The 27074-nt window shown below is 45.1% G+C and overlaps 11 protein-coding genes across 11 annotated transcripts; 7 read left to right on the top strand and 4 right to left on the bottom strand.

The window, feature by feature from the left end:
• Window positions 1-83: 83 nt before the first annotated feature.
• On the bottom strand, window positions 84-422 carry I203_102409 (uncharacterized protein; the record flags this gene model as incomplete). The annotated part of the gene is made up of 1 exon (XM_065517088.1): window positions 84-422. One exon carries the CDS (start codon window positions 420-422, stop codon window positions 84-86), a length of 339 nt encoding a protein of 112 aa, XP_065373906.1.
• A 1212-nt stretch (window positions 423-1634) lies between these two features.
• Window positions 1635-2000, bottom strand: I203_102408 (uncharacterized protein; the record flags this gene model as incomplete). The annotated part of the gene is made up of 1 exon (XM_019149789.1): window positions 1635-2000. The coding sequence occupies one exon, from the start codon at window positions 1998-2000 to the stop codon at window positions 1635-1637; it is 366 nt and encodes a 121-aa protein (XP_019000887.1).
• Window positions 2001-3544: 1544 nt separating this feature from the next.
• Window positions 3545-3910, bottom strand: I203_102407 (uncharacterized protein; the record flags this gene model as incomplete). The annotated part of the gene is made up of 1 exon (XM_019149788.1): window positions 3545-3910. One exon carries the CDS (start codon window positions 3908-3910, stop codon window positions 3545-3547), a length of 366 nt encoding a protein of 121 aa, XP_019000886.1.
• Window positions 3911-5639: 1729 nt separating this feature from the next.
• I203_102406 (uncharacterized protein) lies at window positions 5640-9134 on the top strand (the record flags this gene model as incomplete). Its single annotated transcript, XM_019149787.1, has 12 exons — window positions 5640-6472; window positions 6552-6786; window positions 6908-7189; window positions 7286-7332; window positions 7404-7417; window positions 7475-7579; window positions 7656-7739; window positions 7846-8034; window positions 8164-8293; window positions 8356-8552; window positions 8632-8848; window positions 8930-9134. The coding sequence occupies 12 exons, from the start codon at window positions 5640-5642 to the stop codon at window positions 9132-9134; spliced, it is 2538 nt and encodes an 845-aa protein (XP_019000885.1).
• A 558-nt stretch (window positions 9135-9692) lies between these two features.
• On the top strand, window positions 9693-11808 carry I203_102405 (uncharacterized protein; the record flags this gene model as incomplete). Its single annotated transcript, XM_019149786.1, has 6 exons — window positions 9693-9746; window positions 9814-10728; window positions 10837-11239; window positions 11300-11390; window positions 11485-11668; window positions 11752-11808. 6 exons carry the CDS (start codon window positions 9693-9695, stop codon window positions 11806-11808), a joined length of 1704 nt encoding a protein of 567 aa, XP_019000884.1.
• Window positions 11809-12460: 652 nt separating this feature from the next.
• Window positions 12461-15202, bottom strand: I203_102404 (uncharacterized protein; the record flags this gene model as incomplete). Its single annotated transcript, XM_019149785.1, has 5 exons — window positions 12461-13255; window positions 13323-14327; window positions 14399-14461; window positions 14549-14932; window positions 15002-15202. 5 exons carry the CDS (start codon window positions 15200-15202, stop codon window positions 12461-12463), a joined length of 2448 nt encoding a protein of 815 aa, XP_019000883.1.
• A 545-nt stretch (window positions 15203-15747) lies between these two features.
• Window positions 15748-18349, top strand: I203_102403 (uncharacterized protein; the record flags this gene model as incomplete). Its single annotated transcript, XM_019149784.1, has 2 exons — window positions 15748-17177; window positions 17269-18349. 2 exons carry the CDS (start codon window positions 15748-15750, stop codon window positions 18347-18349), a joined length of 2511 nt encoding a protein of 836 aa, XP_019000882.1.
• Window positions 18350-18758: 409 nt separating this feature from the next.
• Window positions 18759-20129, top strand: I203_102402 (uncharacterized protein; the record flags this gene model as incomplete). Its single annotated transcript, XM_019149783.1, has 4 exons — window positions 18759-18939; window positions 19144-19246; window positions 19346-19678; window positions 19805-20129. 4 exons carry the CDS (start codon window positions 18759-18761, stop codon window positions 20127-20129), a joined length of 942 nt encoding a protein of 313 aa, XP_019000881.1.
• Window positions 20130-20937: 808 nt separating this feature from the next.
• On the top strand, window positions 20938-21450 carry I203_102401 (uncharacterized protein; the record flags this gene model as incomplete). Its single annotated transcript, XM_019149782.1, has 1 exon — window positions 20938-21450. The coding sequence occupies one exon, from the start codon at window positions 20938-20940 to the stop codon at window positions 21448-21450; it is 513 nt and encodes a 170-aa protein (XP_019000880.1).
• A 1428-nt stretch (window positions 21451-22878) lies between these two features.
• Window positions 22879-24981, top strand: I203_102400 (pyruvate dehydrogenase complex dihydrolipoamide acetyltransferase; the record flags this gene model as incomplete). The annotated part of the gene is made up of 6 exons (XM_019149781.2): window positions 22879-22951; window positions 23119-23324; window positions 23494-23892; window positions 24038-24251; window positions 24315-24389; window positions 24473-24981. The coding sequence occupies 6 exons, from the start codon at window positions 22879-22881 to the stop codon at window positions 24979-24981; spliced, it is 1476 nt and encodes a 491-aa protein (XP_019000879.2).
• Window positions 24982-25397: 416 nt separating this feature from the next.
• I203_102399 (uncharacterized protein) lies at window positions 25398-26507 on the top strand (the record flags this gene model as incomplete). Its single annotated transcript, XM_065517087.1, has 5 exons — window positions 25398-25541; window positions 25622-25678; window positions 25878-26060; window positions 26246-26327; window positions 26413-26507. 5 exons carry the CDS (start codon window positions 25398-25400, stop codon window positions 26505-26507), a joined length of 561 nt encoding a protein of 186 aa, XP_065373905.1.
• Window positions 26508-27074: the final 567 nt, after the last annotated feature.

The following is a 27074-nucleotide window of genomic DNA, read 5'->3' as shown; positions in this document are numbered from 1 at the left end:
CTTCTGTACTGAATGCGACTCTAACCTCCCCATATCAGCACAGGATGTACAGATGCCTGGCTGGTTGTTGGGGAGTTTACAATTTATGCGCTGTGGCTTCGGAACTCCAGATCTTCCTTTATCATGGGCTTACTATCTTCCCATCTGTCGAATCCTCTAAGCCTACTATGGTCTACTTCTTCAGGGGAGGGAAGATGCAGAGCGTCACCTGGCGCATACCAGGACATGCCCGCTACGAGAGTGACGGCTCTTCTCTCAGTCGAGTTGCCTTTGGAGAATCCAGGAGAGAAAGTAAAATTGGTGTCCCGCTTGAGAATTATGGTATTACCCCCATCAGTGATGTCGACAATGGCTGTGTTTTGCCACCATGGCAGTCCTGCAGCGGAGGTCAGACTGTTCCGAGTATCTTCTGATCTAGACATGCTGTGTTATGGGTGTGGCAAAGAGAAATTTCAAATCGTGTAGAAAGTCGTTGTGGGAAGAACTGTCGAGATTCAAGTGATTCAGGACAACTTTTATACCGTATACAAACAGACAGAAGGTACCAATTCGTCTGTGACTCGGATCCCTCCCCACAGTGTCGTACCTTTGATTTTCATAGCAAGAAAAGAAAAAAAGGGGAAAAGAGAGCTGCTATACGGCTCATTGCATCATGAAATTCGGAAGCTCAGCCAGAAGTACTGTACCGCCTGCTCCTTGGGTACTAAGGAGAATATCTCACTATCTCTTTTTCCCTTTCATTCTCTCTTCACAAGGATTGGAATATCTCCGGAAAATAGTGCCACTCTGATCTAAAAACTTAGCAAGTTCAGCTTGGCAAAGATACGCGCTCGCCGACCACTGCACAGCATTCAATAGACCAATCCCTTCATTCCTCAAACAAGGTCCTGCCGAAAGCGCCCACATAGTAATATATACGCAAAATATGTAGCCGCTCCTCTTCCTCTGAAGATTGTGAACTTGCAGAACAGACAGCTGAAGCGTCACCAAGTCAGAACTGCGGTTTTAAACGACTTGGCATCAGTCTAGAGTAGTGTGTGAAAATGTCCCTCAGAACTTTCTTGAACATCCGCAGTTGCCACTACTCAACAGCCAGTCGGTTTCAAGTGATCAGGATATATTTCGGTGCACTCAATGAGATCGAACTTTGCGTATCACCTTGGAGAGGCCACCATGGGGAGAAGCTTTCGAACTTACCAGGATTTTTAGCAGTTCGGGTGATGGATTGATTTCACGCGGGACCCAATGACTCCCTGTTTATCTGATGACTACGGGACAGCAATAACTCTGATAAAATTGGATGATATATCAGCCCAGATCTCTGCCTTCACTGTCAAAGGGGTGTGAATGAACGTGGAGCAAGTCGCATGAGTCACCGAGATCTCATTTTACGGTAGGGCATGTCACATACAGCTCTTTATCGTAGGCACTGTGACAGTTTCAGGCCAATGCTTCCTTGGCTTTATGCTTCAAATTGCATGCAGCCACACCGAATTCGATTACCTCTATCAAACACCTCAATGCAATCAACACCGCACATATACTGTCTCAACCCTATAAATACTGTCGACGTCTCAGAAGTTCTGATCCTTGGATCTAACTGACTGCTTCATAATTGGGAGATTACATTAGAGTTAAGCTTCACCCTGATAAGCCAGATTGTAAGGGCTAATCTTAGCTTGTTGTCTGACGTCGTAGCCTGTGACGCTAGCTGGACCTCCAGGCACAGTAGTGGTACCCCAGACATCGGATTTGTCATTGCTAATATGTACATTTCCACTGTCGTCTGTTTGTAAGTTGAGAGAAAAGGTGGTTCCAGCCGGAAGAGTGATATTGCCGTTGTTGGCAGTTTGTCCGGATAACAGTGTGAATCTGAGATTTCGGTTCAATGTATAGTCTGTTTGCCCCCATGCAGACCTGGATTTTTGCACCAGAGAAGGGTCCTCCATCCAGGCATAGGAGTTGACTGAACCGATGTTGATTCCTGTGCTAGCTGACATGTTGTGTTGTATCGCTGAACAGTAGTCGAGTTGTGCCTACACTGTCAGTCAAAGCCACGGTACGTACAGCTCTCAGTCTCAGAAGTGGCATAACGAAGCTTGGTGCCATGACTTACGATCTGTGGTTTCAATGAAGAGACAATTGTGATTGACGTATTTTCTTGTGTTTGCACGCTATTGGGTTCTTAGGAGCAGGGTTTTATACGTGAATTTTTTGCCTGTCGACCCGTTGATATCACTCGATCCGAATGATGCATCTCTCCTTCTGCCCTCTTATCAGCTCCCAGACTGTACATCCTTTCAGCACGACTCGAAAAAAGACAGGCTTTTGATGAGAAAAGCGGGCTCAGTGAGAGGAGAAGCATAAATTGTTCTCAGATTCGGAGCAGGACGCTTCTCAAGGTCTGACCTTCGTTTTCCCTCTTATCTGGGCTTTATTTGATAGACTCTTCTTGATCTAGCACAATAGAAGTGCGGGATCCGGGCAACACGGACCTTCGTAGTGGTTCAACGGAGTGACAGGACGGTATCGTCAGTGGAGACCGGACGAAGTGACTTGATAATTGGAAGCAGATACTTCAAAGTGCGGGGAAGTGTAAACACATCTCCTATCCTGGCATCCTTTGCTGACGATTGGGCCGGTTCAGGGAAGAGAACTGACTTATTCATAATCCTTTCATATCACACAGGGGCAATGGACGGTGGAGATTGACCGTAGAGATCATCACCGGAAGTACACAGCGGGCATGATCGACGCCACAGTCTCTTTGAATTCAAGATCACCACTTGCGACTTAGTGGCAGTTGGACCGCTCTGCGATTCACGATTGCAAGAGGATTTGGGGCGGTGCTACTTTCGATGAACCTTTCCCAGCACGCTCAACACTGCAACTGACATAGATCATGTGGGAGGAAGCATTCTGAATATTGTCGCTCTCTGAGATGACTACACGCAAGGACGTCCAGTATCGAGTGCATGAGAGATCTGTTTGTCATGCCCTCGCCGCCTATTCACAATTCTCCTCGGGAATCTTCCCCTGTGATTTAGGCTACATGTAATCAAGACCGGGCAGCCCTCATCGCCTAGTGATGGCTCCATTGATATGGCTCCACCATGAATGGAAGGTGTATTCTAGTGGTTCTTAGAAGGCCTTAGGCTTCCGAGCGCTAAATACAGATCATCGTCAACCCGATGAGCCGGAACAGCAGACGGCAAAGACTTCCTGCCCAAAAGGATGACGCATCATTGTAGTTTTATTCACAGACCGGGAGAGTATAATCCATCATTCTGTCTGATCTTCATTGCGGCGCAAACAATCTTAGGCACCCCGTGAAGCTCGGAACGATGCGCACCGGCAAGAAACTGTATGCGCATACTGCCATTCACCATTCATCATCTCATCTCTGGTCTGAGATCTACTACTTCGATATACAGTACATGACCACCATATATCTAATTTGTTAGCTTGATTTGCCTGATTCATTTCCAGCTCTCTCTGTCTTCTCCTGAGTCTCAAGGTTTCTACAATGAGATTGACTTCCTGCTCAGGCGTCACCCAGATACTTCAAGTTGTAAGGGCTAGGCCTGGCCACCTCTGTTACGTTGTACCCTGGGATACCACTAGGACCTCCGGGGGCTGTAGTAGCCCCCCAGTAGCCCCCTATATCACCATAAATCTGTGACTGGCCTTGTGTGTTCCTGCTTACGTAGATAGAGAATTTCGTGCCTTTAGGAAGGGTTTTCTTTCCATCATCAGTTGTCTGTCCATCGCGAAGACTAAACTTGGCATCTTGCGACAGGGTATAGTCGACACCTTCGTAAGGTCCTTTGGACCTGATCACAAGACTTGTATCGTTGTACCATTTGTCTGAATCGATCGAACTGCTTTCGGTAGTGTGGGTAGATGACATGTTGCCTGATTCGTCAAGCAGTGAGTAAAACAGGATGTAAATTGCGACCCTGAGAATTTCGTCGGCGAAGTGTAAAGGAGCTTTGAGAGGTGACTCACAATTTTGCCGTTCAGTTTGTGAAGCTTTCAAGTTTGATTGGTCGATGGGTTAAGAATTGGGTAATCAGTCGGTTGTTTGTGATTGATTTACTCTAATTGTGTCTGTCATAATTGAACAGGTCAGACCTCGTCCACCAACCTGCGTGAGGCTTATCTGAAATAGCCACTAGTAGCTGGGATATGCTATGCAATAACGTAGCTCCGGCCGAGCCGCATCCTTTGTTCAGATCTTGCTCCGCTTGAAGTCACCACTGACTCCCTTTTGCTCAGTTGAACTCGTCAAATGGTACTATCCTGCCAGACAAGATGTACGTTTAGAAGACAAGGGAACTTCTCGTGGAAAGCTCTCAGTCCGGGAATGAGAACGGTTTTGTCGCGAATCTCATTGGTAGCCGGGTACTATCTCTGGTTATGATCAACAGTTCATTAGAACCATTCCATACTGATGTGCTTGCGGAATTTGAAAATAGGTTCGAGACAAACGTGCCTCACTAAATGAACATAGAGTGACATTGGCATACATTCAAATGGCTCTGTATAGAAGGATAGTAGGACATATCCTCAAAGATCAGGCCAACAATCGTGCGACTCAGTATCGTCTATTCCGTCTGTTCGATGCTGATAAATTCTAAAGCTTCTATGATCAATCCGGGAGCAAGATTGAATATCTGATGCTGAAGGCAGATGCACAGATGATCTACTTTCTGCATTCCAGTCACGAGGCCTGTAAGTGAACCAAGAAGTGTTTCGTGGTGATACGATCTGTGTGGACGTGTGCCAATTGGAACATACGTTGAGATGAATTATGACTAATCACATGCTAAGCAAGTAGGACCCTTGCATTGTGCCACAAAGTAATGGTCGTCCCGTATCCATCTTCGGACAAATTTACAATTGAAGGATCAGTGGTCCGATCGAATCCCTGTGAATCGAGGGAATCGTCAGGAGAGAAGACCGCTTGAGGTGACATGGCTTGATGACTCGAAGAAATTTGGGCTGTAGTGAGGTGGACAGTAAAAGAATGAAGCTGACAGATCGACAATAACATTGAAAAGGGGTTCAGAAAGCCACATAGGAAGGATCCCCTGTAAGAAAAGATACGACTGGTCTTGTTATTGCCACATACGCAGGATTGACGGTATATCCTTCGAACATTCGAATCTACTGTATCGTCAGTTTCGGATGCTGCTCGTGTCTTCCTGGAATCCAATACAAGTATTCTACCAGAAATCTATCGCATAACCAACCACTCCTCTATAGGTCGCCAGCACGCTGAAATTGCTATTTGCCACCCAATCGTTTATATGCCGGATTAGGGTTCCAATCAAAACGGTCATAGCCGATTCAAACTCTGTGGAAGCGCGTGATCACTTTGTAGATCCCTAATTAGGATTTATGATTCGATATCGATTTGATATTTTACGTTTTCAATTTAGTCCGATTTCGGCGCGGTATCTGACTGACTCTTACGGTGATGATGCCCACCGCATTGTCATCAACCAACAGATTCAATTCAATTCCATATCACCTGGATCCTCTCTTCACCAATAATACATATACACCTCTTCCTTATAGACCATCTCTACTTTGATAGAGATAACTCAAGGCGACAGATCTCGTAGCTACACAAAATGCCATCCTCTCCAAAGAATAGTGAACCATCCCTTATCCCTCCTCGAGGCAATACGATCTCTCCTTCTCCCGCTTCAGCAATATCAACTTCACCAGCCATAGCCAGATCCCTCGCTCGTCAATCCGGTGCCGCCAGTCCTTCTTCGGCCGGTGCTGGAGGTGGCAGTGGACCATCCATACCTAATATTCCACCTCGATCTGGATCAATCTCTTCCCAAGTTAGACCCAACTTATCGGCCTCTTTCAAATCGCCTGTTGGAGGTCTGACTCCCCCGATAGCAAGATCCGGATCACCAGCTCAAGGAAAGGAACTTCAACCTAAACCTTCTAGTGATAACTTGCTGGGTAGGAAGACATCGGTCTCGTCTGGTAATACAAATCAGAATAAATCAGCTTTGACCACCTCACTCAATTCACCTTCCCTCTCTCGTCAGAGTTCATCAGACAATATCCCTCGCCCGACTACTCTTTCGAGAGATAATTCCGGTACTTCGACACCTAGGAAAAGCAAAGAAGTAGAGAATGACGGTGGAGCAGGAGACTCAAACTTTTCGAACCTGGCTGATATTCCTGATGAAGAAAAGGCTAAAGTCCTAAGAAGACATCTGGTTTCTGCCGAAGAGAGAGAACAATCAAAGACTGCTACGCCCAATGAAGGTGGGGTGGGAGGTACTACTCCAACCAAGGAGGAAGGTCCCGGAAGTGGGAGTGCAAGTGTCAATGCGAGTGGGGTGGAAAGAGCTGCCGAGAGTGGAGTGACGTCAGGTTATGGAAGTACAGAGGATAATGAGCAGTTTCCTATTCCTTATGATGCAGTTGGAGGTGATGTGACGTGAGTGTCCTTCGGAGTTCATTCCAAGTATCACATACGACATACTGTATCGACATTGTGCTAATATGAAAGTACGCAGACACGACCTGTACAAATGGCAACATTCTCACCGACCAGACCAACCCGTCAGATCAGCTTCTTTCTCGCATATCCCCTTGGACCGATCGGCGATTTTGGATCCTACTCTGGCACACATCAAAGAGCCTGGAGGCTTTAGACGGAATTTCGTGTCGACTAGAGCTGCCGAACAAGGTCTGGAGGCACCCAATATGGTTAGGAATGTAGTGGATTTCTTGTTCCTCTATGGTCATTTCGTGAGTCACCCAACTTTTGCCTAACTACTACAACAAGAGACCTTCATTCGGTGCAGAACAGAGGCTTAGTATTAGGTGTGGAAGGTGATTTGTATGCTAAATTTGTCTGGTCATTGTTCAGGCTGGTGAAGACCTCAACGAAGACGACGATCTCGACGAAGACGAGATGGAAGAAGAAGATGAAGAGTCATATCCTGCCATAGGTTCTAGCTCCGGTCGACCATACAATCGAAGACCATTCACCGCTGAGGCCGATGGTGATACTGGATTACCTATCGCTAGAGGTGAAAGGGCTCCGCTTTTGGGCAGTACGAAGAGAGGGATGAGTATGACTCGTCATAGACGAACGAAGAGTGGGGCCGCGAGTGGGGGTACGGCGACTACAACTCAAGCTTTGTTGATGGTGAGTTCACGTACCAAGCATCAGCGCAGTTCTCGATGATTGGGGATTGGTACTTTGTAAGACGAGATTGCAAGCTGATCTTTGACTTGATCGTAGTTGTTGAAAGGTTTCGTCGGTACTGGGATCCTGTTCATGGGCAAAGCGTGAGCTGCATACACTTTATCATGAAGTCCGAAAGAAATTCAGCTGATCCGTCTCCGACTATGCGATTTAGATTCTTCAATGGAGGTGAGCTGGATCTCTCGAGTGTGCTTAAAGTGGTCGGCAGCTGACTTGGTACGATAGGTATTCTATTCTCCACCATTGTGATGCTTGCCATAGCGGGTATCTCGCTTTGGTCATTCTTACTTCTTGTGGAAGCTTATATGCATGTCCCAGGAAGTTTTGGAGGTGAGCTTTCTCTTCCTTCTTGGCTCAGGTCGCAAAAGAAAAATAGCTGATATGACTAACGGTCGGGACATCATAGATATCGGAGGAGCATTGTATGGCAAGTATATGAGGTTCGCCATTCTGATCAGTATTGCCGTGTCGCAAATCGGCTTTGTAGCCGGTAAGTCAAATCGATATGCCTGTCTAATCATTTCAGACATTCTATCAATTCATTGTTTGCTATGTTCTCGATGTTGGAAGCTGACTCAAGCTTCTCGACCCCTCAGCATATACCATTTTCATCGCTGAAAACCTCCAGGCCTTCTTCATGGCCGTAACGGACTGTAAAACCTACATTCCCGTCAAGTGGTTGATCCTAGGTCAACTGCTCATCTTCTTGCCCCTCGCGATGATCAGGAATTTGGCGAAATTGAGTGGTACAGCTCTAATTGCTGATGCCTTTATCCTGATTGGACGTGAGTCTGATTTTCATCCAACTCATTCTGCCGCTACCTTCAATACAGGCGCATGTCTGCATCTGAGATAGATACCACCTTCACTCCCTGTGTATAAGCTGATGTTGATTGTTCCATCTCAACGCCCAGTCATCTATATCGGTTTCAACGAAGGTTCCGTTCTTTCCAAATACGGTGTAGCAGATGTGAAACTATTCAACGAGAATTCCTTCCCTCTACTTATCGGTACTGCGGTGTTTGCTTTTGAGGGTATCGGACTGTAAGTACACTTCGACTCGTACATCGGTGAAGTCCAGTATGCTCATTTCGATATCGCTGCAGAGTCATCCCCATCACCGAGTCGATGAGAGAACCCGAAAAGTTCCCTCGATTGTTGTCTATCGTCATGTTCATTGTCGCCGTCTTGTTCGCCGGCGCGGGAGTATCGTCCTACGCTGCATACGGAAGTGATATACAGACTGTCGTGATTGTCAATCTACCTCAAGAAGACAAATTTGTACAGGCTGTACAGTTCTTATGTGAGAGCTCTTCTTCTCAGCTAACCATTTGATGTAAACGCCCAAAGGATTTTAGCTGATGAATCCTTGATCATTATAGACTCTGTCGCCATCCTCTTATCAATCCCGTTGCAGCTTTTCCCCGCTGTACGAATCATGGAAAATGGTATTTTCTCTCGATCAGGCAAACATAATTCTTCGGTTAAATGGCAGAAGAATATCTTCAGAAGTGTGGTTGTGGTGTTTACGAGTCTGCTCAGTTGGGCGGGATCAAGCGAGTTGGATAAGTTTGTCAGTCTGATTGGTAGTTTTGCGTGGTAAGTCAACTTATATGATTATGGAAGGGTTGAAAATGGCTGCGAACTTAAACTGATTCTGTGCTTGTCCACATCACTTAGTATTCCACTATGTTTCATCTATCCACCGATGTTGCATCTCAAAGCATGTGCCAAAACGCGTAAAGCGATCGTGTTGGATTACCTCCTGATTGTATTCGGTACGATCGTAGGTGCTTATACGACTGTACAAACGATCCGAAGTCTTTTTGAACCTGGAGGTGATAAACCCAAGTTTGGGAAGTGCGAGGTGCCCAATGGGATGTAGATGGTAGAGATCAGAAGAAACGATGAGTATACACGATAGAGAGGATAGAGGGCATAGATTGTGAGATTTAGAGATATAGTGGAGGCAAAGTACGGTGATTCATAGCTGCAATGTATGTTTATAGGTTCACAATTTCATTATGCATAGTTCGTTTCTACGTCTGAACATACGCACGAAGAGATCCGAACTATGACTACAGTCGGGTACCGCCGGGCGGGTGATGTCGTATGATGTGCATACTTTGTGGGACGATGGAATTAAAGCGATCAGTGCGTACGACCGTGCCTGGCTGTTGATTACAGAATGAAAACAAAAGATTGGTAGAGATCGAACTAGAGCAACTCAGTCATTCAGTTAGTCATTTATCATCCATATCCATATATCTCTCTCAATACGCTCTTCATCATACTGTTCATCACTGATTACTAGCTAGAAGGACGCTCATTGCATTGTAGATACCCACCTGTCATTCACCACTATATAATAATTCACGCATAAGACAAGATAAACACGACACTCTTTCTCAACCGCTTTCGATTCGAAATCTCATAGTCCATCATGTCTACTACACCAGAGGTAGAAGTTGCTAGCTCAGGTATAGATCATGTATCTGTGAGTTGACCAATCCCGAATCTATTCAACAATAGAGGGCAATGCTCATGATATTCTATGTTGGCAGATTCACTCCCTCCAACCTGAGATCATCATAATCGGCGCCGGTGTCATAGGCTGTGCCCTTGCCTATTCACTCTCTCAATCCGGTCGATCTGTCGTTCTACTCGAAAGGGACTTGTCCGAACCGGATCGAATAGTTGGGGAACTCCTTCAACCTGGTGGTGTAGCTGCGTTGGAAGAATTGGGCATGGCAGATGTATTGGATGGGATCGATGCAGTTCCCGTTGAAGGATATTGTATTGTTTCTGGAGAAGAGAAAGTTGGATGTCCTTATCCCCTACTGGAAGATATGGCCGGTATACATCAGGATGGACAAGAACAGACTGGAAAAGCAAATGGAATATCAGCTCATATCGACAAAAAAGGCAAATGGCACGTTGATTCTCAATCAGGTAAAAAGGAAGGACGTTCATTCCATCATGGTAAATTGATATCCTCCCTTCGACGCAAAGTGCTCAACCAGGCGAGGAATGTCACTGTGCTGGAAGCTACGGTGAAAGATCTGGTATTTTGCGAACATACCAATAGAGTTATAGGCGTTTCTGCATCATTCAAACCCGCTTCGACTACAAGCTCAGGAAAAGGAAATGTTGGTAATTCGGATGATACTAGAGAATCAAGACCTCAACCTACAGGAATAGTGAAAAAGATCTATGCACCTATAACGATCATCGCCGATGGATGTTTCTCTAAATTCCGTTTAACGCCCGGTACGCGTACGCCCACACCCAAAACTCGATCACACTTTGTGGGTATCATATTGGAAGATTGTAAATTACCGATTCAAAACATGGGTACGGTGTGTCTAACGCCCTCTGGCCCAGTGTTGTTATATCAGATTGGAAGAGAGAAGGGGGAGGTAAGGATGTTGGTGGATGTTAAAGGCAAATTACCTAGTGTAGGGGATGGCAGTTTGAAGGTGAGTGAATGATACGCATCTTATTCGAAAAATCATCTTGTATCATTTGTGAAATCATGATCATTCATTATATATCGATCTAACTCATATGTTTGTTTCGACCTATAGCGTCACATCGAGACCAATTATGTTCCTCATCTACCAGCCGAACTCCAATCCCCAGTCCTCTCAGCCCTTGCCACTCAGCGTCTCCGATCCATGCCCAACACCTTCCTCCCACCCTCTATTCAGGGTTTGTCCAATCACCTCAGCGGTGCGATCCTAGTAGGCGACGCCTATAACATGCGACACCCGCTCACAGGAGGAGGAATGACAGTGGCTTTCAATGATGCTATAATTCTGACCAGATACCTCAAACCTTCCGAGCAATTGCCATCCGGAAGAGCAGGATTGGAAGATTGGGATAAAGTGTCGGAATATCTGAGAGAATGGTTCTGGGAGAGAAAGAAGTTGTCAGGTGTGGTAAATGTTCTGAGTATGGCTCTTTACAGTTTGTTTGGAGGGGCGGATGGTAAGTTGGGTTTTTTGGGTTGTACCTCGATAATTGCAACTGACTGATGTTATCTCATAGAACCCGAACTTGAAGTTCTCAGAGAAGGATGTGTGAAATACCTAGGAATGGGAGGTGAGAGGGTAGCAGGGCCGGTCGGTCTGTTATCTGCGTAAGTATCATTCTCTCAATCGACAAAACAACCGGACTACCTTATAATTTTCCTCGATTGGTCTTACTGACGTCTACCTTTGCGATGCTCGCAGTCTCACCCCAGCTCCTCTCATGTTGTTCTACCATTTCTTCTCCGTCGCCTTTTACTCCATCTTCTTACTGCTCATCAAAGGTCCACCCAACTCTTCTTTGAGATCAACCAAGTCGAATGTGGTGTTAAATCCTCTGTTGGTTTTGTTGACTTTACCTCTAAACTTGATCTATTCGATAAAAGTGGTAAGTACGATCTTGACAGAAGACCATAAGGATTGTCACATTTTTTGTACGGCGCTGATATTTCTTTGCGATTGCATAATTAGTTCTGGACCGCTTGTGTGGTTCTTTTACCTGTCATATATACTGAATTCAGAGTATAGAGGTGTAGACGGATTAGATTGGAGGTAGAAACGAATGCGGAGATAACAGAAAATGTAATCCCGTATACAGAGATAGTTGAAGACTATATTGTAATTAGATGGAAATGATTTATGCTCGATGATGTCTGTGACAGTACGTCAAATTTTTAGATATAGAATGGTTAATTACATCGGTATGTCATGTGTACCCAACTCTAATCATGATGCACGAGATCGTCACATTGAACATCGAACATTGAACGGAACTGAATGTATTATGATTATGAGATGGATTTAAAATCCCAATACGTAGGCATACTGTTAGACGGAGTCTCAAATTCTAGCACAGTACAAGGGCGGGAGACGCTATGCTTAGATCAAGTCAAATTACATTCGTTGATTCATTCATTGCTTTGCACATGGCATAAAATCATTATCATTTCATGAACTACGGGAAACTAGACGTTTAAAAAAAGAGTAAAACCAGGGGAAAATATTACCAATATTGGAACTTATTCATCATGATTTCTCCTTGTTGTTGAATCACCACTGTCAAAAGTCAATTTTCTCATTATGATCCAAATCATATTTCGTCAAGCTTTTCCTTATCTCATAAAAACATATTCACCCTATAACAGAAACAAGTCGAATTTGGAATTCAGTCCTGACCGCGCTATGTCTCCGGATGGAACTTCTTAACTACATCCGCCACAGCCGATTTAGCCATATACGTTGCACTTCTGCCTCTCGTCATTGATCCAGGTGTCTGTCCACTGGCCACGGATCCAAATCCAGATGCAGATGAAGAGGATATCTGTCTTTGTATCGTTGTAGGGGTCGGTTGAGGCTGTCCTTGAGATTCTCCACTTCCAATCCCACTTTGTGAGTTAGATCTTTGAGGTGTAGGTGTAACGATGGGTCGTTCAGATAATGACGCAGCAGGTGTAGGTGGCTGTTGAGTTATAGTGGGTATCTGCCCTTGACCTTGACCTTGACCTTGATTCATCGTAGGACTTAGAGGTTGTTGCTGTTGTTGAGTTACTCTAAGTTGATTTAACAAAGCTCTAGTAGCTGCCAACCACTTAATTTCATCTTCTTCACTTGGTGCACATAAAACATAGGTCCTTTTAGCGGTTATTAACCTGAATATATTCTCTTCGCTGTGCTTCTCGATAGATCCACCAGGTAAAGAAGGTTGTTTCCTGGGTGTTGCAGATTGCGCGGCATCGTTAGATGAGAGTCTGCCTCGCATGGCAGTGGTGAAATTCTGTTTGGCAGGTGGAGATGTTGATGTTTGAGCGTGAATATGGGATTGGTGCGACTGATGTGAATGCGGATGGAATGGGTTATGGTTGTGATGAGAGGGAGGTCGATCTTCTTCGCTTGATGCAAGGGATTCATCAGATGCGTCTACTTCCAATGCGTCGAGCACTGAGGTGAGGGGGATAAATCGAAGGGCTTTTGTGTCCTATTTGATCATCGTCATTATCAGCTTTCATCGGAAAGAGAAGGATGTCAGAGGTAGCTGAACCTACCATATGTGATTTGGTGTAAGTAAAACCCTGACTAGTCAACACGAACCATCTCTTCCTCCATACTTTCCTGCCTCTACCCTTCGATCGTTTCATGAGATAAGCCGATAAGATGACTTTGGTAGGATCGATAGGTGTCGAGGGTAAACTTTGGATAGTATCATTTACACTTCTACCTTGACTCGCTTCCGCTAGATCGATATCATCTTCATCTTCTGAGCTGACGACAAATTGGTTTGATCCAGAGCCAATACCACTACTTTGCAAATTGAGTGCCATTGGTCGATCACCCGTACCAGCAGGAATGGAGGACGCGATACTTGACGCTGAAGGCTCTCTCCTTGCTGTTGTCGACGGCGATGGCCCACTGACAGACCTAGATGATTGGACTGAACCAGCCGTTGAGGGGTTTTTACCCGCCATCAAACCAGATGATGACTGCGCTTGAGTGTATGAGTGAACCGATTGAGCAGATGTCGTTCTACGTGTTGGGATACTCATTTTAGCCATTTGCGATGCGAGCGAATTGGTAGTGTCCATAGGTGAAGATGGTGGAATGACTCCACCAGAGGCTAACGAAGGTGATACATGTCCAGCAGCATGTATAGCTTGAGGTGAGGCTATACCTTGTTGATTAGGTCTATTGACAAAGTATGACCCAGAGGTAGCTACGCTTGTTCCAGGAGAAGTAGTATCGTTCACGTGTTCGCTGGTTGATCGCTCTCGATTGGAAGGAATGGGTATGGAACTGCTCTTTTGTTGATGTTGGTGGTGATGGTGTTCGCCCTTCTCCCGTTTCGTCCTTTCTTCCTCTTCCCTCTCTGACAACTTTCTTCGAACACCGTTGATGGCTCGTACCCACTCCTCCATGTCATCTTGATGGGAGGCTTTAGCAAAGAAGGTTCGTTTGGGCGTGACGATACCGAACGAATGAGGGTGTTTCTTGACTGTTACTGGAGCGACGGTGTGAACTTCGTGAAGATCGATGACTTTTTTGAGGGAGTATTCCTGTGTTGATTACGATATTTGAATTATCTTTTCACTCTCAGAATAAGATGACGAGGATTCGACAGGCTCACCTTCTCGTCTTTGTAATAAGCCAATTTCTCTGTGCGTAGAACAAACCATCTTTTCTTCCAAGCCTAAAGCAATGAACAGCGCTAACATGAGCATGATTTATTCTGACTTTCATTGAATTGAGAATTTGAGAGATCTTATACTCTACTCACCTTTCTTCTTTCCTGCTTCTTCCATAGATAGCCACTCTTGACCACCCTCTCACCTTCCATACCCTTCTGCAAACCCTGTTCCTCCTCGGCTTCACTAGCACTCTCCACCTCCTCATTCTCATTCTCATTTTCGTTCTCTTCTTCTACATCTTCCAGCTCAGCCTCATCAATAATCTCGCCACCGAACTTCCTCTCTGCAATCGCACTCAGTCCACCTACTGATGTAGTCGCTGGAGTGAGGATCGGAGAAGTAGGATTGGGTGAACCGATCATAGGTGGTTGTGTCGAGGAAGTGATAGAGGACGAGTCGGATTCGTTGCCTGATGCTGAGTAGGTGTGATATGTTCCTGAAGGTGCATGAGGAGGTGGTGGATGGGTAGATTTCTATGTCCAAAAATAGCAATGTCAGAATGGGAAATGAGGATAGACTTATTGATGGGTAGGTGGACGTACCTTCTTCTTGGGTGATTCGTGCATACGTGATGAAGGAGCTGAAGCAGACCTGAAAGATAATTTACGTTCGATCTCTGATTTTGATGGTGGTTGAGCTGGGATGGGTTGAGAGAGTGTTGGTTGTTGTTGTTGTTGTGATTGTTGGATTGGGGGTTCAGACGTAGCTGCAGCTAGGGGAGGATTGGCTATATGATCGATCATGTTAGTACGCATATGGCTAAACTAGTGGTTCGTCGAGAAGAGGTATGAGGAATGATTCGCTCTTTCCCTCCTGATGGATGTATGTACTTACACTGTGACATCGTGAATGATGAAACCCGCTACTCTATGATGCTGATGCTAATGCTAATCGACCTTGTTATTGTTCACTGTTCACTTGACTTTGAATCTCCGATCAATCAACCCTGATCTTACGGTGATTGCACCACAGGTCGATTCGTCGTCCCGACGTCGATGGGGCTGATAGAAGTGTTGACGGAAGTGTGATGGATGTGTCTATGCTTGGCGATGGTAGTGAGTATGAGTATGAATATGGACATATGAATGGGGATGATGGCGGGGGTGAGGATGAGAGGATGATACACAACCATAACAACGCTCGGACCGGGATCAATCTCAGATAAATTACGTAACCGGCTCATCCTGCGCTGAAAAAGTCGAGAGATCAAGTACAAGAGATCGAAAGATTAAGATGATACATGAATATCCAACCATCTACCTTGACCATCTCACGACTATCCATCGCCATGTCACTCTCACGGGCAGGTCCCTCTTTGCGACCACTCTGTCGACGGTGCTCACAACTCCAGCGCCAATCTTCCCTTGTCATCTTCCCTTCCGCCCGATCACTATCTACCTCTCTCCCTTCTTCCCGGCAGTACGCCCGTCAACAACCCTTTCCTGTTCCATCTACCGCTCAGCTTAATCCGACTATCCCGCGAGATCAGACCGTTCCTCGAGCTCCACTGCAAATCACCGTAGATGACTTTAACGAGAAACCTTCAGCTCATCCTTATCAGATCGTGTCGCTTTTGCTTCAGCGAGTACCCGAATATATTGCTTCGCCCAGAGCCAGAAGGAAACTCAATGCGTGCGGGTTAGATACGAGGTTGGTTTTATATAAGATACAGAACGAATGGATGAAGAAGGTCGAAAATGACTTGGGGGAATATGCAGATAATAAAAATGATCAAGAGGTATTACAGGGGTTGGCCAGGAATGGGTGGAATGGTGAAGATCTGATTATAGCCATGAATCAAGGTCGGATCATCACCACTGTCGAATCGATGGCTCTACGAAATTTCTTAAGTTGGAGTTTGACATTAGATCGAAAAGATTTAATCGATGATCAACTGAAAATACATATTCAAAGTATATTAAACATCACCGATTTAACTCGATTACCATATTCATCCGAATTCCTCTCTGCTCGATCGATGAAAAGACATTTCCACCTTCATATCGGACCTACCAATTCTGGTAAAACATACAACGCCCTCAAAGCTCTATCGAAAGCCTCTTCCGGTGCTTATGCTGGTCCATTGAGACTGTTAGCTCATGAAGTTTGGGAAAGGATGAATCTCGGTACGGTCGGTGAATTAGATGGGAAAGGTAGAGCATGTAATCTCCTCACAGGAGAGGAAAGAAGAGTTGTAGATCCTGATTCAGGCCTATTGAGCTGTACAGTCGAGATGCTTCCCTTGAATGGTTTGAATGGAAAAGGGTTTGATGTAGTGGTGATAGATGAAATTCAGATGTTAGGAGACGAGCAGAGAGGTGGATCATGGACTAAAGCTGTACTAGGATTGGCTGCTAAAGATATTCATCTTTGTGGTGATGAGACTACCGTCAAATTACTACATAACCTCTTAGAACCATTAGGTGATCAGATAACGGTACATAAATATAATAGGTTAACGCCGTTGGTGGTCGCTGAAGAAAGTTTGAATAATGATTGGGAAAAAGTAGAAAAAGGTGATTGTGTAGTGACGTTCTCAAGGACGAATATATTCGCTGTGAAGAAGATGATCGAATCGACTGCTGGGAAGAAATGCGCCGTGGTGTATGGTGCGCTACCGCCCGAGACCAGGGCGGAACAGGCGAGGGACTTTAATGATGAGAAGGGATTGAGCGAAGTGTTGGTAGCTTCTGATGCGGTAGGGATGGGATTGAATTTGTGAGTATTGACTATCCTCCTTGTTTTACGTTCAACAGAATGATTGCTCAACACAAATTCGCTAATCCATCTTATATCTTCCTTCTTCCAGAAAAATCAAACGGATGATCTTCGAGTCCCTCACCAAATTCAACGGTAAAAAAGAAACGCCACTTTCCCTCACTCAGATCAAACAAATCGCAGGTAGAGCAGGACGATACAAGACTTCTTCCGATTCCGCCTCAAATAAAAACTCTGATCTCGTTACTACCCCTGACGAAGCTCCTGCGGTCGGTGGACTAGTCACGACGCTGCATAAAGCGGATCTACCAATCCTGAGGGAATTGATGAAACGTGATTTACCTTCTATCCCACGAGCCAACTTGGAAGTCCCTTATAACAACTTGTCGGAACTGGCTAGTTTGTTACCTTCGACTACGACATTCGGTGGATTGTTAGAACAGTTTTCAAGTTTAGTGAAAGTCCCAAAATATACGACTCTTTCGGGATACGAACACAAGCTCCCTTTGGCGGACTTGTTAGAACCATACAGAGATCAATTGAGTTTAGCTGAGATTGATCTATTCTGTTTCGCCCCCGTCAACATACGTGATGAAAGGGCGAAAGGAATCTTCCAAGAGTTGATTAAAGATTTCTCATTAAATGGATATGTAGATCTGGAAGACATTTTCAAATCTTCAAGATTAATCACTCAACTTGAACTTGTCGAAGAAACATTACGAACATTACCTCCTCTACCACCTGTCTTAGGGATAGGTAGGAAATTGTTAACTCCCCCTATCATCATCTCGTCAATACCGATGTTGGAAACATTACATAAATCGTTAGTATTATACATCTGGCTATCATTCCGATTGGAAGTAAGTTTCCCCGATAGATCCAAAGCGGTAGAATTGAAAGAGAGGACGGAGGTGGTTTTGGACAATTGCTTGGAGAGATTACCCGGTTTGAGACAACGTAAACATGCTAAAGGAGAGAGATCAAAGGAGGTTGATAGATTGGTTAGAGATTGGAGAAGAGAGAATGTCATGCCTAATGGCACACGGAAAGTGGAAGGTGTACCTAGAAAGGGATTGACGTGGATTGAGAGGAATGTAGCGGAGAGGGTCAAACAGAGGAAAACTTGGAGGAATGTTAGGGTCGTTGGAGAGGGTGAGGGGGAAGGGAATTAGAACACACCCTCACTTATCATTATACATTATATCACTTGTTATACTTCATCACTCACATCTCCACGCTTATACACATATATACACTGCATGCAATATACCTATCTTGTCTTGTCATATGCGCTCAAACGAGTAATTTGGTGATGTTTGAAGATGTTTTGATTTTTGGGGTTTGTATAGATCACAAATTACCTGATGTGGTAAATTCAAGATTGGAAGATAATCGCGTCGATGACATTCCATCTTGGAAAGAAAACAATGTCAACAAGTAAGTCTTCTGACATTCCTTGCAACTCTTAACTTGGTACATAAGATACACATCACTCTTCAAAGGCATCGACTTATCGTCTTCCGGTATCATCCCTTCCTCCGGCCCTCTCATTCCCATCGGTCTCGCTAACAGCTCAACACAATGTCCAAATCAATCCTCGACTCCCTTCCTTCCTGGCTACCAGGCCAGGATCTCCTTCACCCTCATTACAAGTATGCTTCAGCCGGTCCAGCATTATTCGAATTCGACAAGAAGAGTCTGTGGGCATTCGTAGCTATGACGGCGTTCAACCCGATTTTTTGGAATACCGTTGCTAGGAATGGTGAGTGTGTGTGATTGTGTATGTGTTTCTTATCATAGGATGTCGGAGAAGAAATCTCTAGGATGAAACATCTATGATATATGACACTCGTCTGTGGTTCCCTCTCGGATCTCGAATAGAATTATTTCTATGAACTGAGATCTATGCACATATCAGTCTCGACAGTTCATCTTTGACTGACTACTGTATGATGATGCAACGTAGAATACCGAAACAAGACCATCACCAAGATTGTCGGATCACCTTTGGTCGGTACTTACTTATTGGCCATTACCATTTTCTCGATAAGTGCTTTTAGGGATCATCTGTAAGTGTATAATGGATCTTGGCTGTTATCTGCAGTACACTACAGTAGATGTCTTAGCTGATATGTACCTGTCCTGTATTTTACTGTTTTCAAACACAGCTTCATCAACGCCGTGAAGGATCAACCATCCCTTATCGAACTCGACCAATCCCTCGTCAAACTTCTCGCCATCATCCTCTTCGTATCAGGTCAGACCTTCGTCATCTCCTCCATGTGGGCATTGGGAGTAACCGGTACATACCTCGGAGATTACTTCGGTATACTTATGACTCACCGTGTCACTTCTTTCCCATTCAACGTCCTCTCCGATCCTATGTACGTTGGAAGCGCACTTACTCACCTCGGTACGGCTTTGTGGTTCCAATCTCCTGTTGGGATCTTGTTGGCTGGCTGGATATGGTTGGTATACAGTGTTGCGTTGAAATATGAAGGGTGAGTTGGAAGGTTCTTCGTTGCTTTGTCTAATGAGCTGTCATCATGTGATATTGGATATTATAATAGGGCTAGTTTGAGTACCTTATTGGACACAGCTGATGTTATGTATGTACCTAATCATAGCCCATTCACCGATAAGATTTACTCGGCCAAATCGAAATCATCTCCCGCCGCTAAGAAATCAACGTCCAACGATAAGACCGAAACCTACGCATCTGTCACATCGACTTCCGCCCCTGCTACACCTTCTAGACGATCTGGTCGAATCGCCTCTCGAAAATCTCTAGCTGGACAATCTGACGTCGATTCTTCTGATGCCGAGGTCAAACCCGTTGGACGAAAGTCAAGAGCATCCGGTGTGACTCAGGAATTACAAGGTGCTACTGGAACACCAGGAAGGTTGACTAGGAGTAGGAGTAAGCCTAGAGTCGTGGATGATTCGGATTAGGTGAAGGTAGGGATGAGGAGGTGGTGGGGAGCAGTGACAAGAGTGGGAGCAATGTTTGGAGTGTGCAAATATGTGGATGAGGGATGTTTGGGAGAGTGAAATGGGTTAAGAGGTGAATTAAGAGATGATTTGAGTGGAAGATGAAAAATGTGGCGTGAACGTATGTCAGTGGTGTTACCAATGATTCGAATGATTGTTGGCGATATGGAGGTGATGAGTTGAAATCAAAGTATCATGTGTCATGTATCAGGGGAAAGCAAACAGGTGGGATGTAGTCCGTGGGATGATTGCTAAATTATCTGATCAGTCGTTGATCGATCAAACAAGTGATCAATTACCCATACAAACGAATCGAAAATTTCTCTTGCTCTTGCTCTTTCTTTCCATTATATATACCCAGGCGTGTCTCAACGATACCAATCTCTTATATATACCCGTATAGTAGAACGTGGAGGAGCGCATTCATCTGCGCGTGAATGAATGATATGGAATAAGTGACAGATACGCTATTATGCTCATTCAAGTTGCACCACGAGATCCTTTGGCCTCTTTACCTTTACACGCCCACAGGCCTTCCAGGATGGAAGGAACTATGCTGTATGCCCATTGCCTGGAGATCACCTTGAAGGAAGGGTCAAACTCATTCACACATACGACACTCAGATTCTTAGTACTTGCATTTTCTTTTTTCTTTGCTGTCTCTCTTCCTGCTGTTTGATCTACCTATCATCGGGCCGAACATTGGTGACTATATCTTGACAGTTGATTATAAGTGTTACCTTGACTTGGCATAGATATAGTCTACAATATGAGCGACTCGGAAGCTTCATCTTGCGTTCCCACTCCTACTCTCACTACCTACTCGCCAAACGATAAGCGATGGACAATTGATCTGAATTTCCCCAAGAAATTTGCTCAAATGCAAAGACAGCCTACTTCATTTCACCATTCCGGTGGGTCAATCAAATCTACTACTGCTGGACATAAGCTCACTTCCACTTCCTCATTTTCTTCACCAATTGGAGCCAAGGGATCACTTCAAGATCCAACTAGAGATACCGAAAGTATTCAAGGATCACCTAAAGTTGGCTCGATCAGTAGGAGCAATACCAACGAGTCGCCTATCAATAGATTCTTCAAAAATATCTACCACACTGCGATCAGTACTGGTAGTGGATCCGGCTCACCGACTATGGCTATGGCAAGTGGCAGTGGCGAATCTGGAGAGGGTACGAGTGCAATGTCCAGATCGTCTTCTTTGACGAAGAAATCGGCGTTGGTTGAGGAGAAGAAGAAAGAGTACCTCGATTATCAAAATTAGACGATTGAGTTAAACGGACTGTGCAATGGATTACATATGAATAACAGCTTCATAGGGGATTGGTGCGATAGGTATAAATGACAGAGGACCACATCCGTAATCGGGACAGGGTAACCTAAATACAACGCATCTTCCTTTGTGTCGTGTCATTGGTAGCACAGCAGATATAGTCGAATTTAAGCAAAATACTCGTGGTACATCTTTTTGTGCTTCAGTGACGTATATTCGTATGGGTCCAATTTTAGGGGACGAAACACAAGGTTAAGAATTCGGGTTCAGCTACGGTGCTTTTTACATCTGCATACTCTCAATGCATAAAAGAGGTAGGTACCTCCTTGACGCAATGCAACGAAGTTGAGAAGTGTGATGCAGCACACAGGGGCGTTTGAATACATCAGAGGTTCTTGCAGCCTGGAACGTCTGAGAACCTTTGATTAGATTTAAGAAAGGTAAGATACTGTATCTTCAGAAGTTTAGCATTCACGTCATCCCGTTGTCGAACCCCATGATGTGTCAGAATCGAGTCAGTAAGGTATATTTTATAAAAGCATCGAATAAGTGGTTCTCAACATCCATGTAAGTTACGACTCATACGAAGAAGAAAGAATCAATTTATAATGGCCGACAGAAATCATAGTACTGAGGGTAACTCCCAATACCTTCAAGTACCCACGATGCAAGATAATGATCGATCTGCATCTCCCTCCGGAACTTCCCCTTCTGGATCAGGAGGTACCTCACCGAGCATTTCAGCAAGTCGTAACGGCTCCTCAACCCGATTGCTGTCATCAGCATCAGCATCAGGTAGATCATCCCCTGGAAGAAATACCAACATCGGATATATTTTTACACTTCATCATGACACAAGAGGAACGACACATCGAACGTGGGACGACCACCCAGGAGACAACTCTGTGCGAGGACGCAGTGGCTTTAGCGGTATTGTGCTGTTTTGGTTGTTGTGGTGTGACTTGCTGTCATTGTTCGATGTCAGTACAGCAAGACAGGATAAATGTTGATGCCATTACTAGTGGGGATGGCGGTGGTGGGCAAGAACAACCCAGACCTCATAGTCCTAGGATGGAATATGGCAATTCTCCAGATGGGCACTGAATGATCTTATACACAATTCGAGCACAGACTGGGGACCTCTCTCTATGCACGTCTGATTCCACAAGCAAGCAGAGGCACTCCAATACTTCGGTGACATCCGCCTGTCGATTGCATGGAGTGGGATTTCGGTGATTTGATGAATGTGGCAATCGGATCACAGTCTCATCCATGCGGACCGTCTTTGACCGTCACTCCTCAATTCCACTTCCCCAACAACACAAAATAAATTGTTATCAACCTGCTAGGATTAATCTGTCTTCATCTACCTTAACATCTCCTCATCATCCCTCACAGCAGCACCAAAATCAGGTCAAGATGATGTCCTTTGCTCAAGTGGCTAAAAGATCAGCTTCGGCTGGTTTGAGAAAGCAGGTTCTCATCTCCAGATGTGAGTGTCTCCTTCGACTTTGAGGGATAACCAATGTTTTGATAAGCGATAGAGTCTGATTGCTGATTATTTTGCTCTTCTACTACTATCTGACTTAATTCATCTGTCCCAATGATACCTCAATGACGATAATGTATTACTTGACGAACTGAACACCGCTTCCACAGCCCTCCGAACTTCCTCTCCTTCATCAGCCCTCAGCAAATTCTCCATGCCAGCAATGTCACCAACGATGACAGAGGGTGGTATCGCCTCGTGGAGACTGAAGGAAGGAGACACGTACGCTGCTGGTGATGTCCTGGTGGAAATTGAGACTGATAAAGCTACGATCGATGTCGAGGCTCAAGATGATGGTGTTTTGGCCAAGATCATTGTGAGTGGATGGCTCTTTCTATGAGATGATCCATTCTTATGTCTATTGTGATCGAGTATGGTCCTGTCTCCTTGATCTGAAATCCAACATTTGCGGTTCAATACTATTGATCCATCATGTCGTTCTTGATTATCTGCACGACCTGTAGCTAACCTCAAAAGCAATATAGGTTCAAGACGGTGCCAAGGGAATCGCCGTCGGTACACCCATCGCGGTAATCGGAGAAGAAGGAGATGATCTCTCAGGAGCAGACAAACTAGCTTCTGAGTCAGAGGGCGAATCAGCCCCACCACAAAAGAAAGAGGAGGATGCACCTAAAGAACAACAACAAGAATCTAAACCTGCCGAACCCTCTGAGAGCAAGACCCCTTCGTTGGGTACACCTAAAGATGAGACTAAATACGGATCAGGAAGTGGTGGTAAAGAAGCTCAACAGGTACCAGAGCTACCTGGTCAAGGTGATAAACCCAAGTTCTTCGCTTCTCCGTTAGCTAGGAAGTTGGCTTTGGAGAAAGGTATTCCATTGGCGCAGATTAAAGGTACTGGACCAGAGGGCAGGATCGTCAAGGTGAGTTTCAATGTCTAGCTTGTCTCCCGCTATCTAGGTCGTGTATGGTCTTGTGTTGTAGACACCGGATTCAATGATGGAATTTCGCAATCGCACTTTCGTATCGTACTGAGAAGTCGGAAGCTGACCTGGCATCAATATGCAGGAGGATGTTGAGAAATGCAAGGGAGGTGCTTCTTCATCAACCGCTACTACCCCAACTTCAGGCGCTACTGCCACCCCAGGCAAAGCCGCTCCTGCTGCTCCTGCTGAGTACGAGGATATCCCAACTTCCAACATGAGAAAGACGATCGGTAAACGATTGACTGAATCCAAACAACAATTACCTCACTACTACTTGACCGTCGAGGTTAACATGGGTTAGTGGAATATTCGCATCAGGAAGAAGGACACATGCTAATCCTTTGATTTGCTGTCGTTAGACCGATTACTCAAACTCAGGGAGATGTTCAACAAGGCTGGTGAAGGCAAGACCAAACTTTCAGTCAACGACTTCAGTGAGTATTCTCTTCCGGTTGTCAATTTCTCGCTCTGTTTCATCTTTCTGTGCAGGTTTAGCTGATCGTGTATCTCTACATAGTCGTCAAGGCCGCTTCCCTCGCTCTTGCCGAAGTACCCGAGGCCAACTCCGCCTGGTTAGGTGACGTGATCCGACAATACAAGAAAGCCGATATCTGCGTTGCTGTCGCTACCCCCAACGGACTCATCACACCTATAATCAAAGATGTCGGATCCAAGGGACTCGCTTCCATCTCAGCCGAGACCAAAGCGTTAGCATCAAAGGCTAGGGAAGGTAAATTGAAACCTGAAGAATACCAGGGAGGTACATTTACCATCTCAAACTTGGGAATGTTCGGTATCGACAATTTCACTGCTATCATCAACCCACCTCAATCTTGTATCTTGGCTATCGGTAAGACATCGACGAAATTGGAATTGGCGCCCGAGGACCCCAAGGGATTCAAGACGGTTCAAGTCATGAAAGCTACTTTGTCGTCCGATCACCGAACAGTCGATGGTGCGGTTGGTGCTAGATGGTTGAAAGCTTTCAAGGATTACATGGAACAACCTTTGACTTTTATGCTTTAAACGAAACAACACCGAGGATAAATGGTTTTTCTAGTTGATGTTTATAGTCTCTTTTTCTTCTGGTGCATGGTTGATATGGGATGCACATGTATATATGCACTTTCATGATCATATAATCAATGGAAATCATTATCCCTTGTAGCACTCGGGTACTCACGAATTTCAGTCCCATCCCATCCCACCCCACCACGAGCGGAATCAAATATTTGCAGCAACAAATCTCAATGTGGAGGTGATTCAGTCTTTGATCTTTTTCCTCGTCTTTTTTCAGTTCATCTACGATGATATTCGACTGACCAATCCATTGGTAAATCACAAGCATCAAAAATACGATATCTTCGAAAGCTCAGCAGAAGCACTCCCGACTACGACAAAATCAGATACATTGCAACGAAATCTTGAATAAACCATTGAAAATGAGTACAACGATCCTCCTCCCTGGTCAACCCCTACCTTCCAACCTCGTTACCCCTCCCTTACCTCAATGTGGACCAGGATGTTATGCCGTGGAGGGTAGGATACTAGCTAGTGTGGTGGGAGTACCTCAGAGGAACGGCTCGGTGAGCTCAAGCATCTGGACAGGCTGCACATTCTTCGGTCGATCATAGCTGATCTCATGGGCTTCTACTGCCCCGAATAGGTGGTCAGCGTGATAGGCAGGGAAGAAAGCGGGAACACGCCTGATGTCGGGTCTATCGTGAGTATATTTGGGCTTTGAGCTTAGATCTCCTGACTTATTCGACGTGTGCATCCGATATATAGGTGATTGGAACAGTAAGTCTGCCTTGTCAACCTTGAACATCGTCCCGTCATCAACAGACTATGATGGTTCTGCCTACTAGGCAGTCCAGATGCGCGCTCTTAACTTTATGCTGATCATCACTCGCATATTGTAGGTATCACGTCTGACAACGCAACAAGCTCATCTCACGCTGACAACGTCGAACGATCGACCTTTACCGGAGACAAGCGAAGAGTTTCAAGGTGTTATAAGGATAGGCGACATACGGTTGACAGAGAGGGATAAGATCAAAATGGGAGATTGTTTTAGGCTGGGTGATCTGGTGAAAGCGAAAGTGGTGAGTGTGGTATCGGGATTTATGCCGTTCATTGGTCATACAATGGTGTGAACGTGACATGATGTTTGATGGGATAGCTGTCTCTTCTGTTATTGACAGACATTAGAAACAGCATAGATAAATGGCTTCTTGACAGTCATCATGCATCGTAGTAGGATTTGTACTGACTTCCCACATATATGCAGCTCTCACTGGGTGACGCAAGGAGTTATTACCTATCCACTGCGGCTAATGAGTTGGGCGTCATGTATGCTGTCTCAGAAGCTGGTAAGTTGCAATTCACCTTACCAAGCAACATTGTGCATAAAAAAAGCGACGTGAGCTGATAGTTGTGCGGAATCTTGAATCATAGGAAACCCACTGTTACCGGTGTCGTACCAGGAAATGGAAGATGAATTGACCGGAAGGAGGGAGAAGAGGAAAGTCGCTAAACCTGAGGGTATATAGAGCTGCATGTATGAGTTTGTCGAGCATGCCTTTGATGAATAGTAAGATGTGCTTGGGTGTTAGGCAGTGTAGCACAGATGGATCCTTGTAACATACCTTTCATACCCATACCGGTATTTCGCTGGCTTTGCTTTGTGGGACAGGGGAATATGCTTACGATAGCCAACGATAGGCCAAGCTTAGATGAAGTCATGATGGTGTCCCATGCGTTCTCCGCCGATTGTATTGGGTTTCAGGAGCTTGATCGTGACTGTACGATATTGATGATACCGCTGATAAAAGACAACGTTCATGTTGGTCTTGAGATTCAAAAGTCTGCTATCTGCTTGCTTCTTCTGCTGGATGAATAGAAATAGGTCCTATGGAACAGAATTCGTTAAATGCAGTCAGTAGAGTATGCGCAATCGGCGTCTATTCGAATCTCCTGGAGTTGAAGAGATCCTTGGCATACCCTTTAGGAATCGCAAAAACGTCACAGCACCGCACATCCCTTGATTCCTCCCTCATCTTGCACCCTGCAACAGTATAGTACTTGCCGTACACATCATAAGTCATGGACATATCCGT

The sequence above is a fragment of the Kwoniella mangroviensis genome (genome assembly GCF_000507465.2).
Source record: "Kwoniella mangroviensis CBS 8507 chromosome 1 map unlocalized Ctg01, whole genome shotgun sequence".
NCBI classification, from domain to species: Eukaryota; Fungi; Basidiomycota; class Tremellomycetes; order Tremellales; family Cryptococcaceae; genus Kwoniella; species Kwoniella mangrovensis.
Note: the sequence above shows the minus strand (reverse complement) of the source record. Positions and strands in the feature narration are given on the sequence as shown.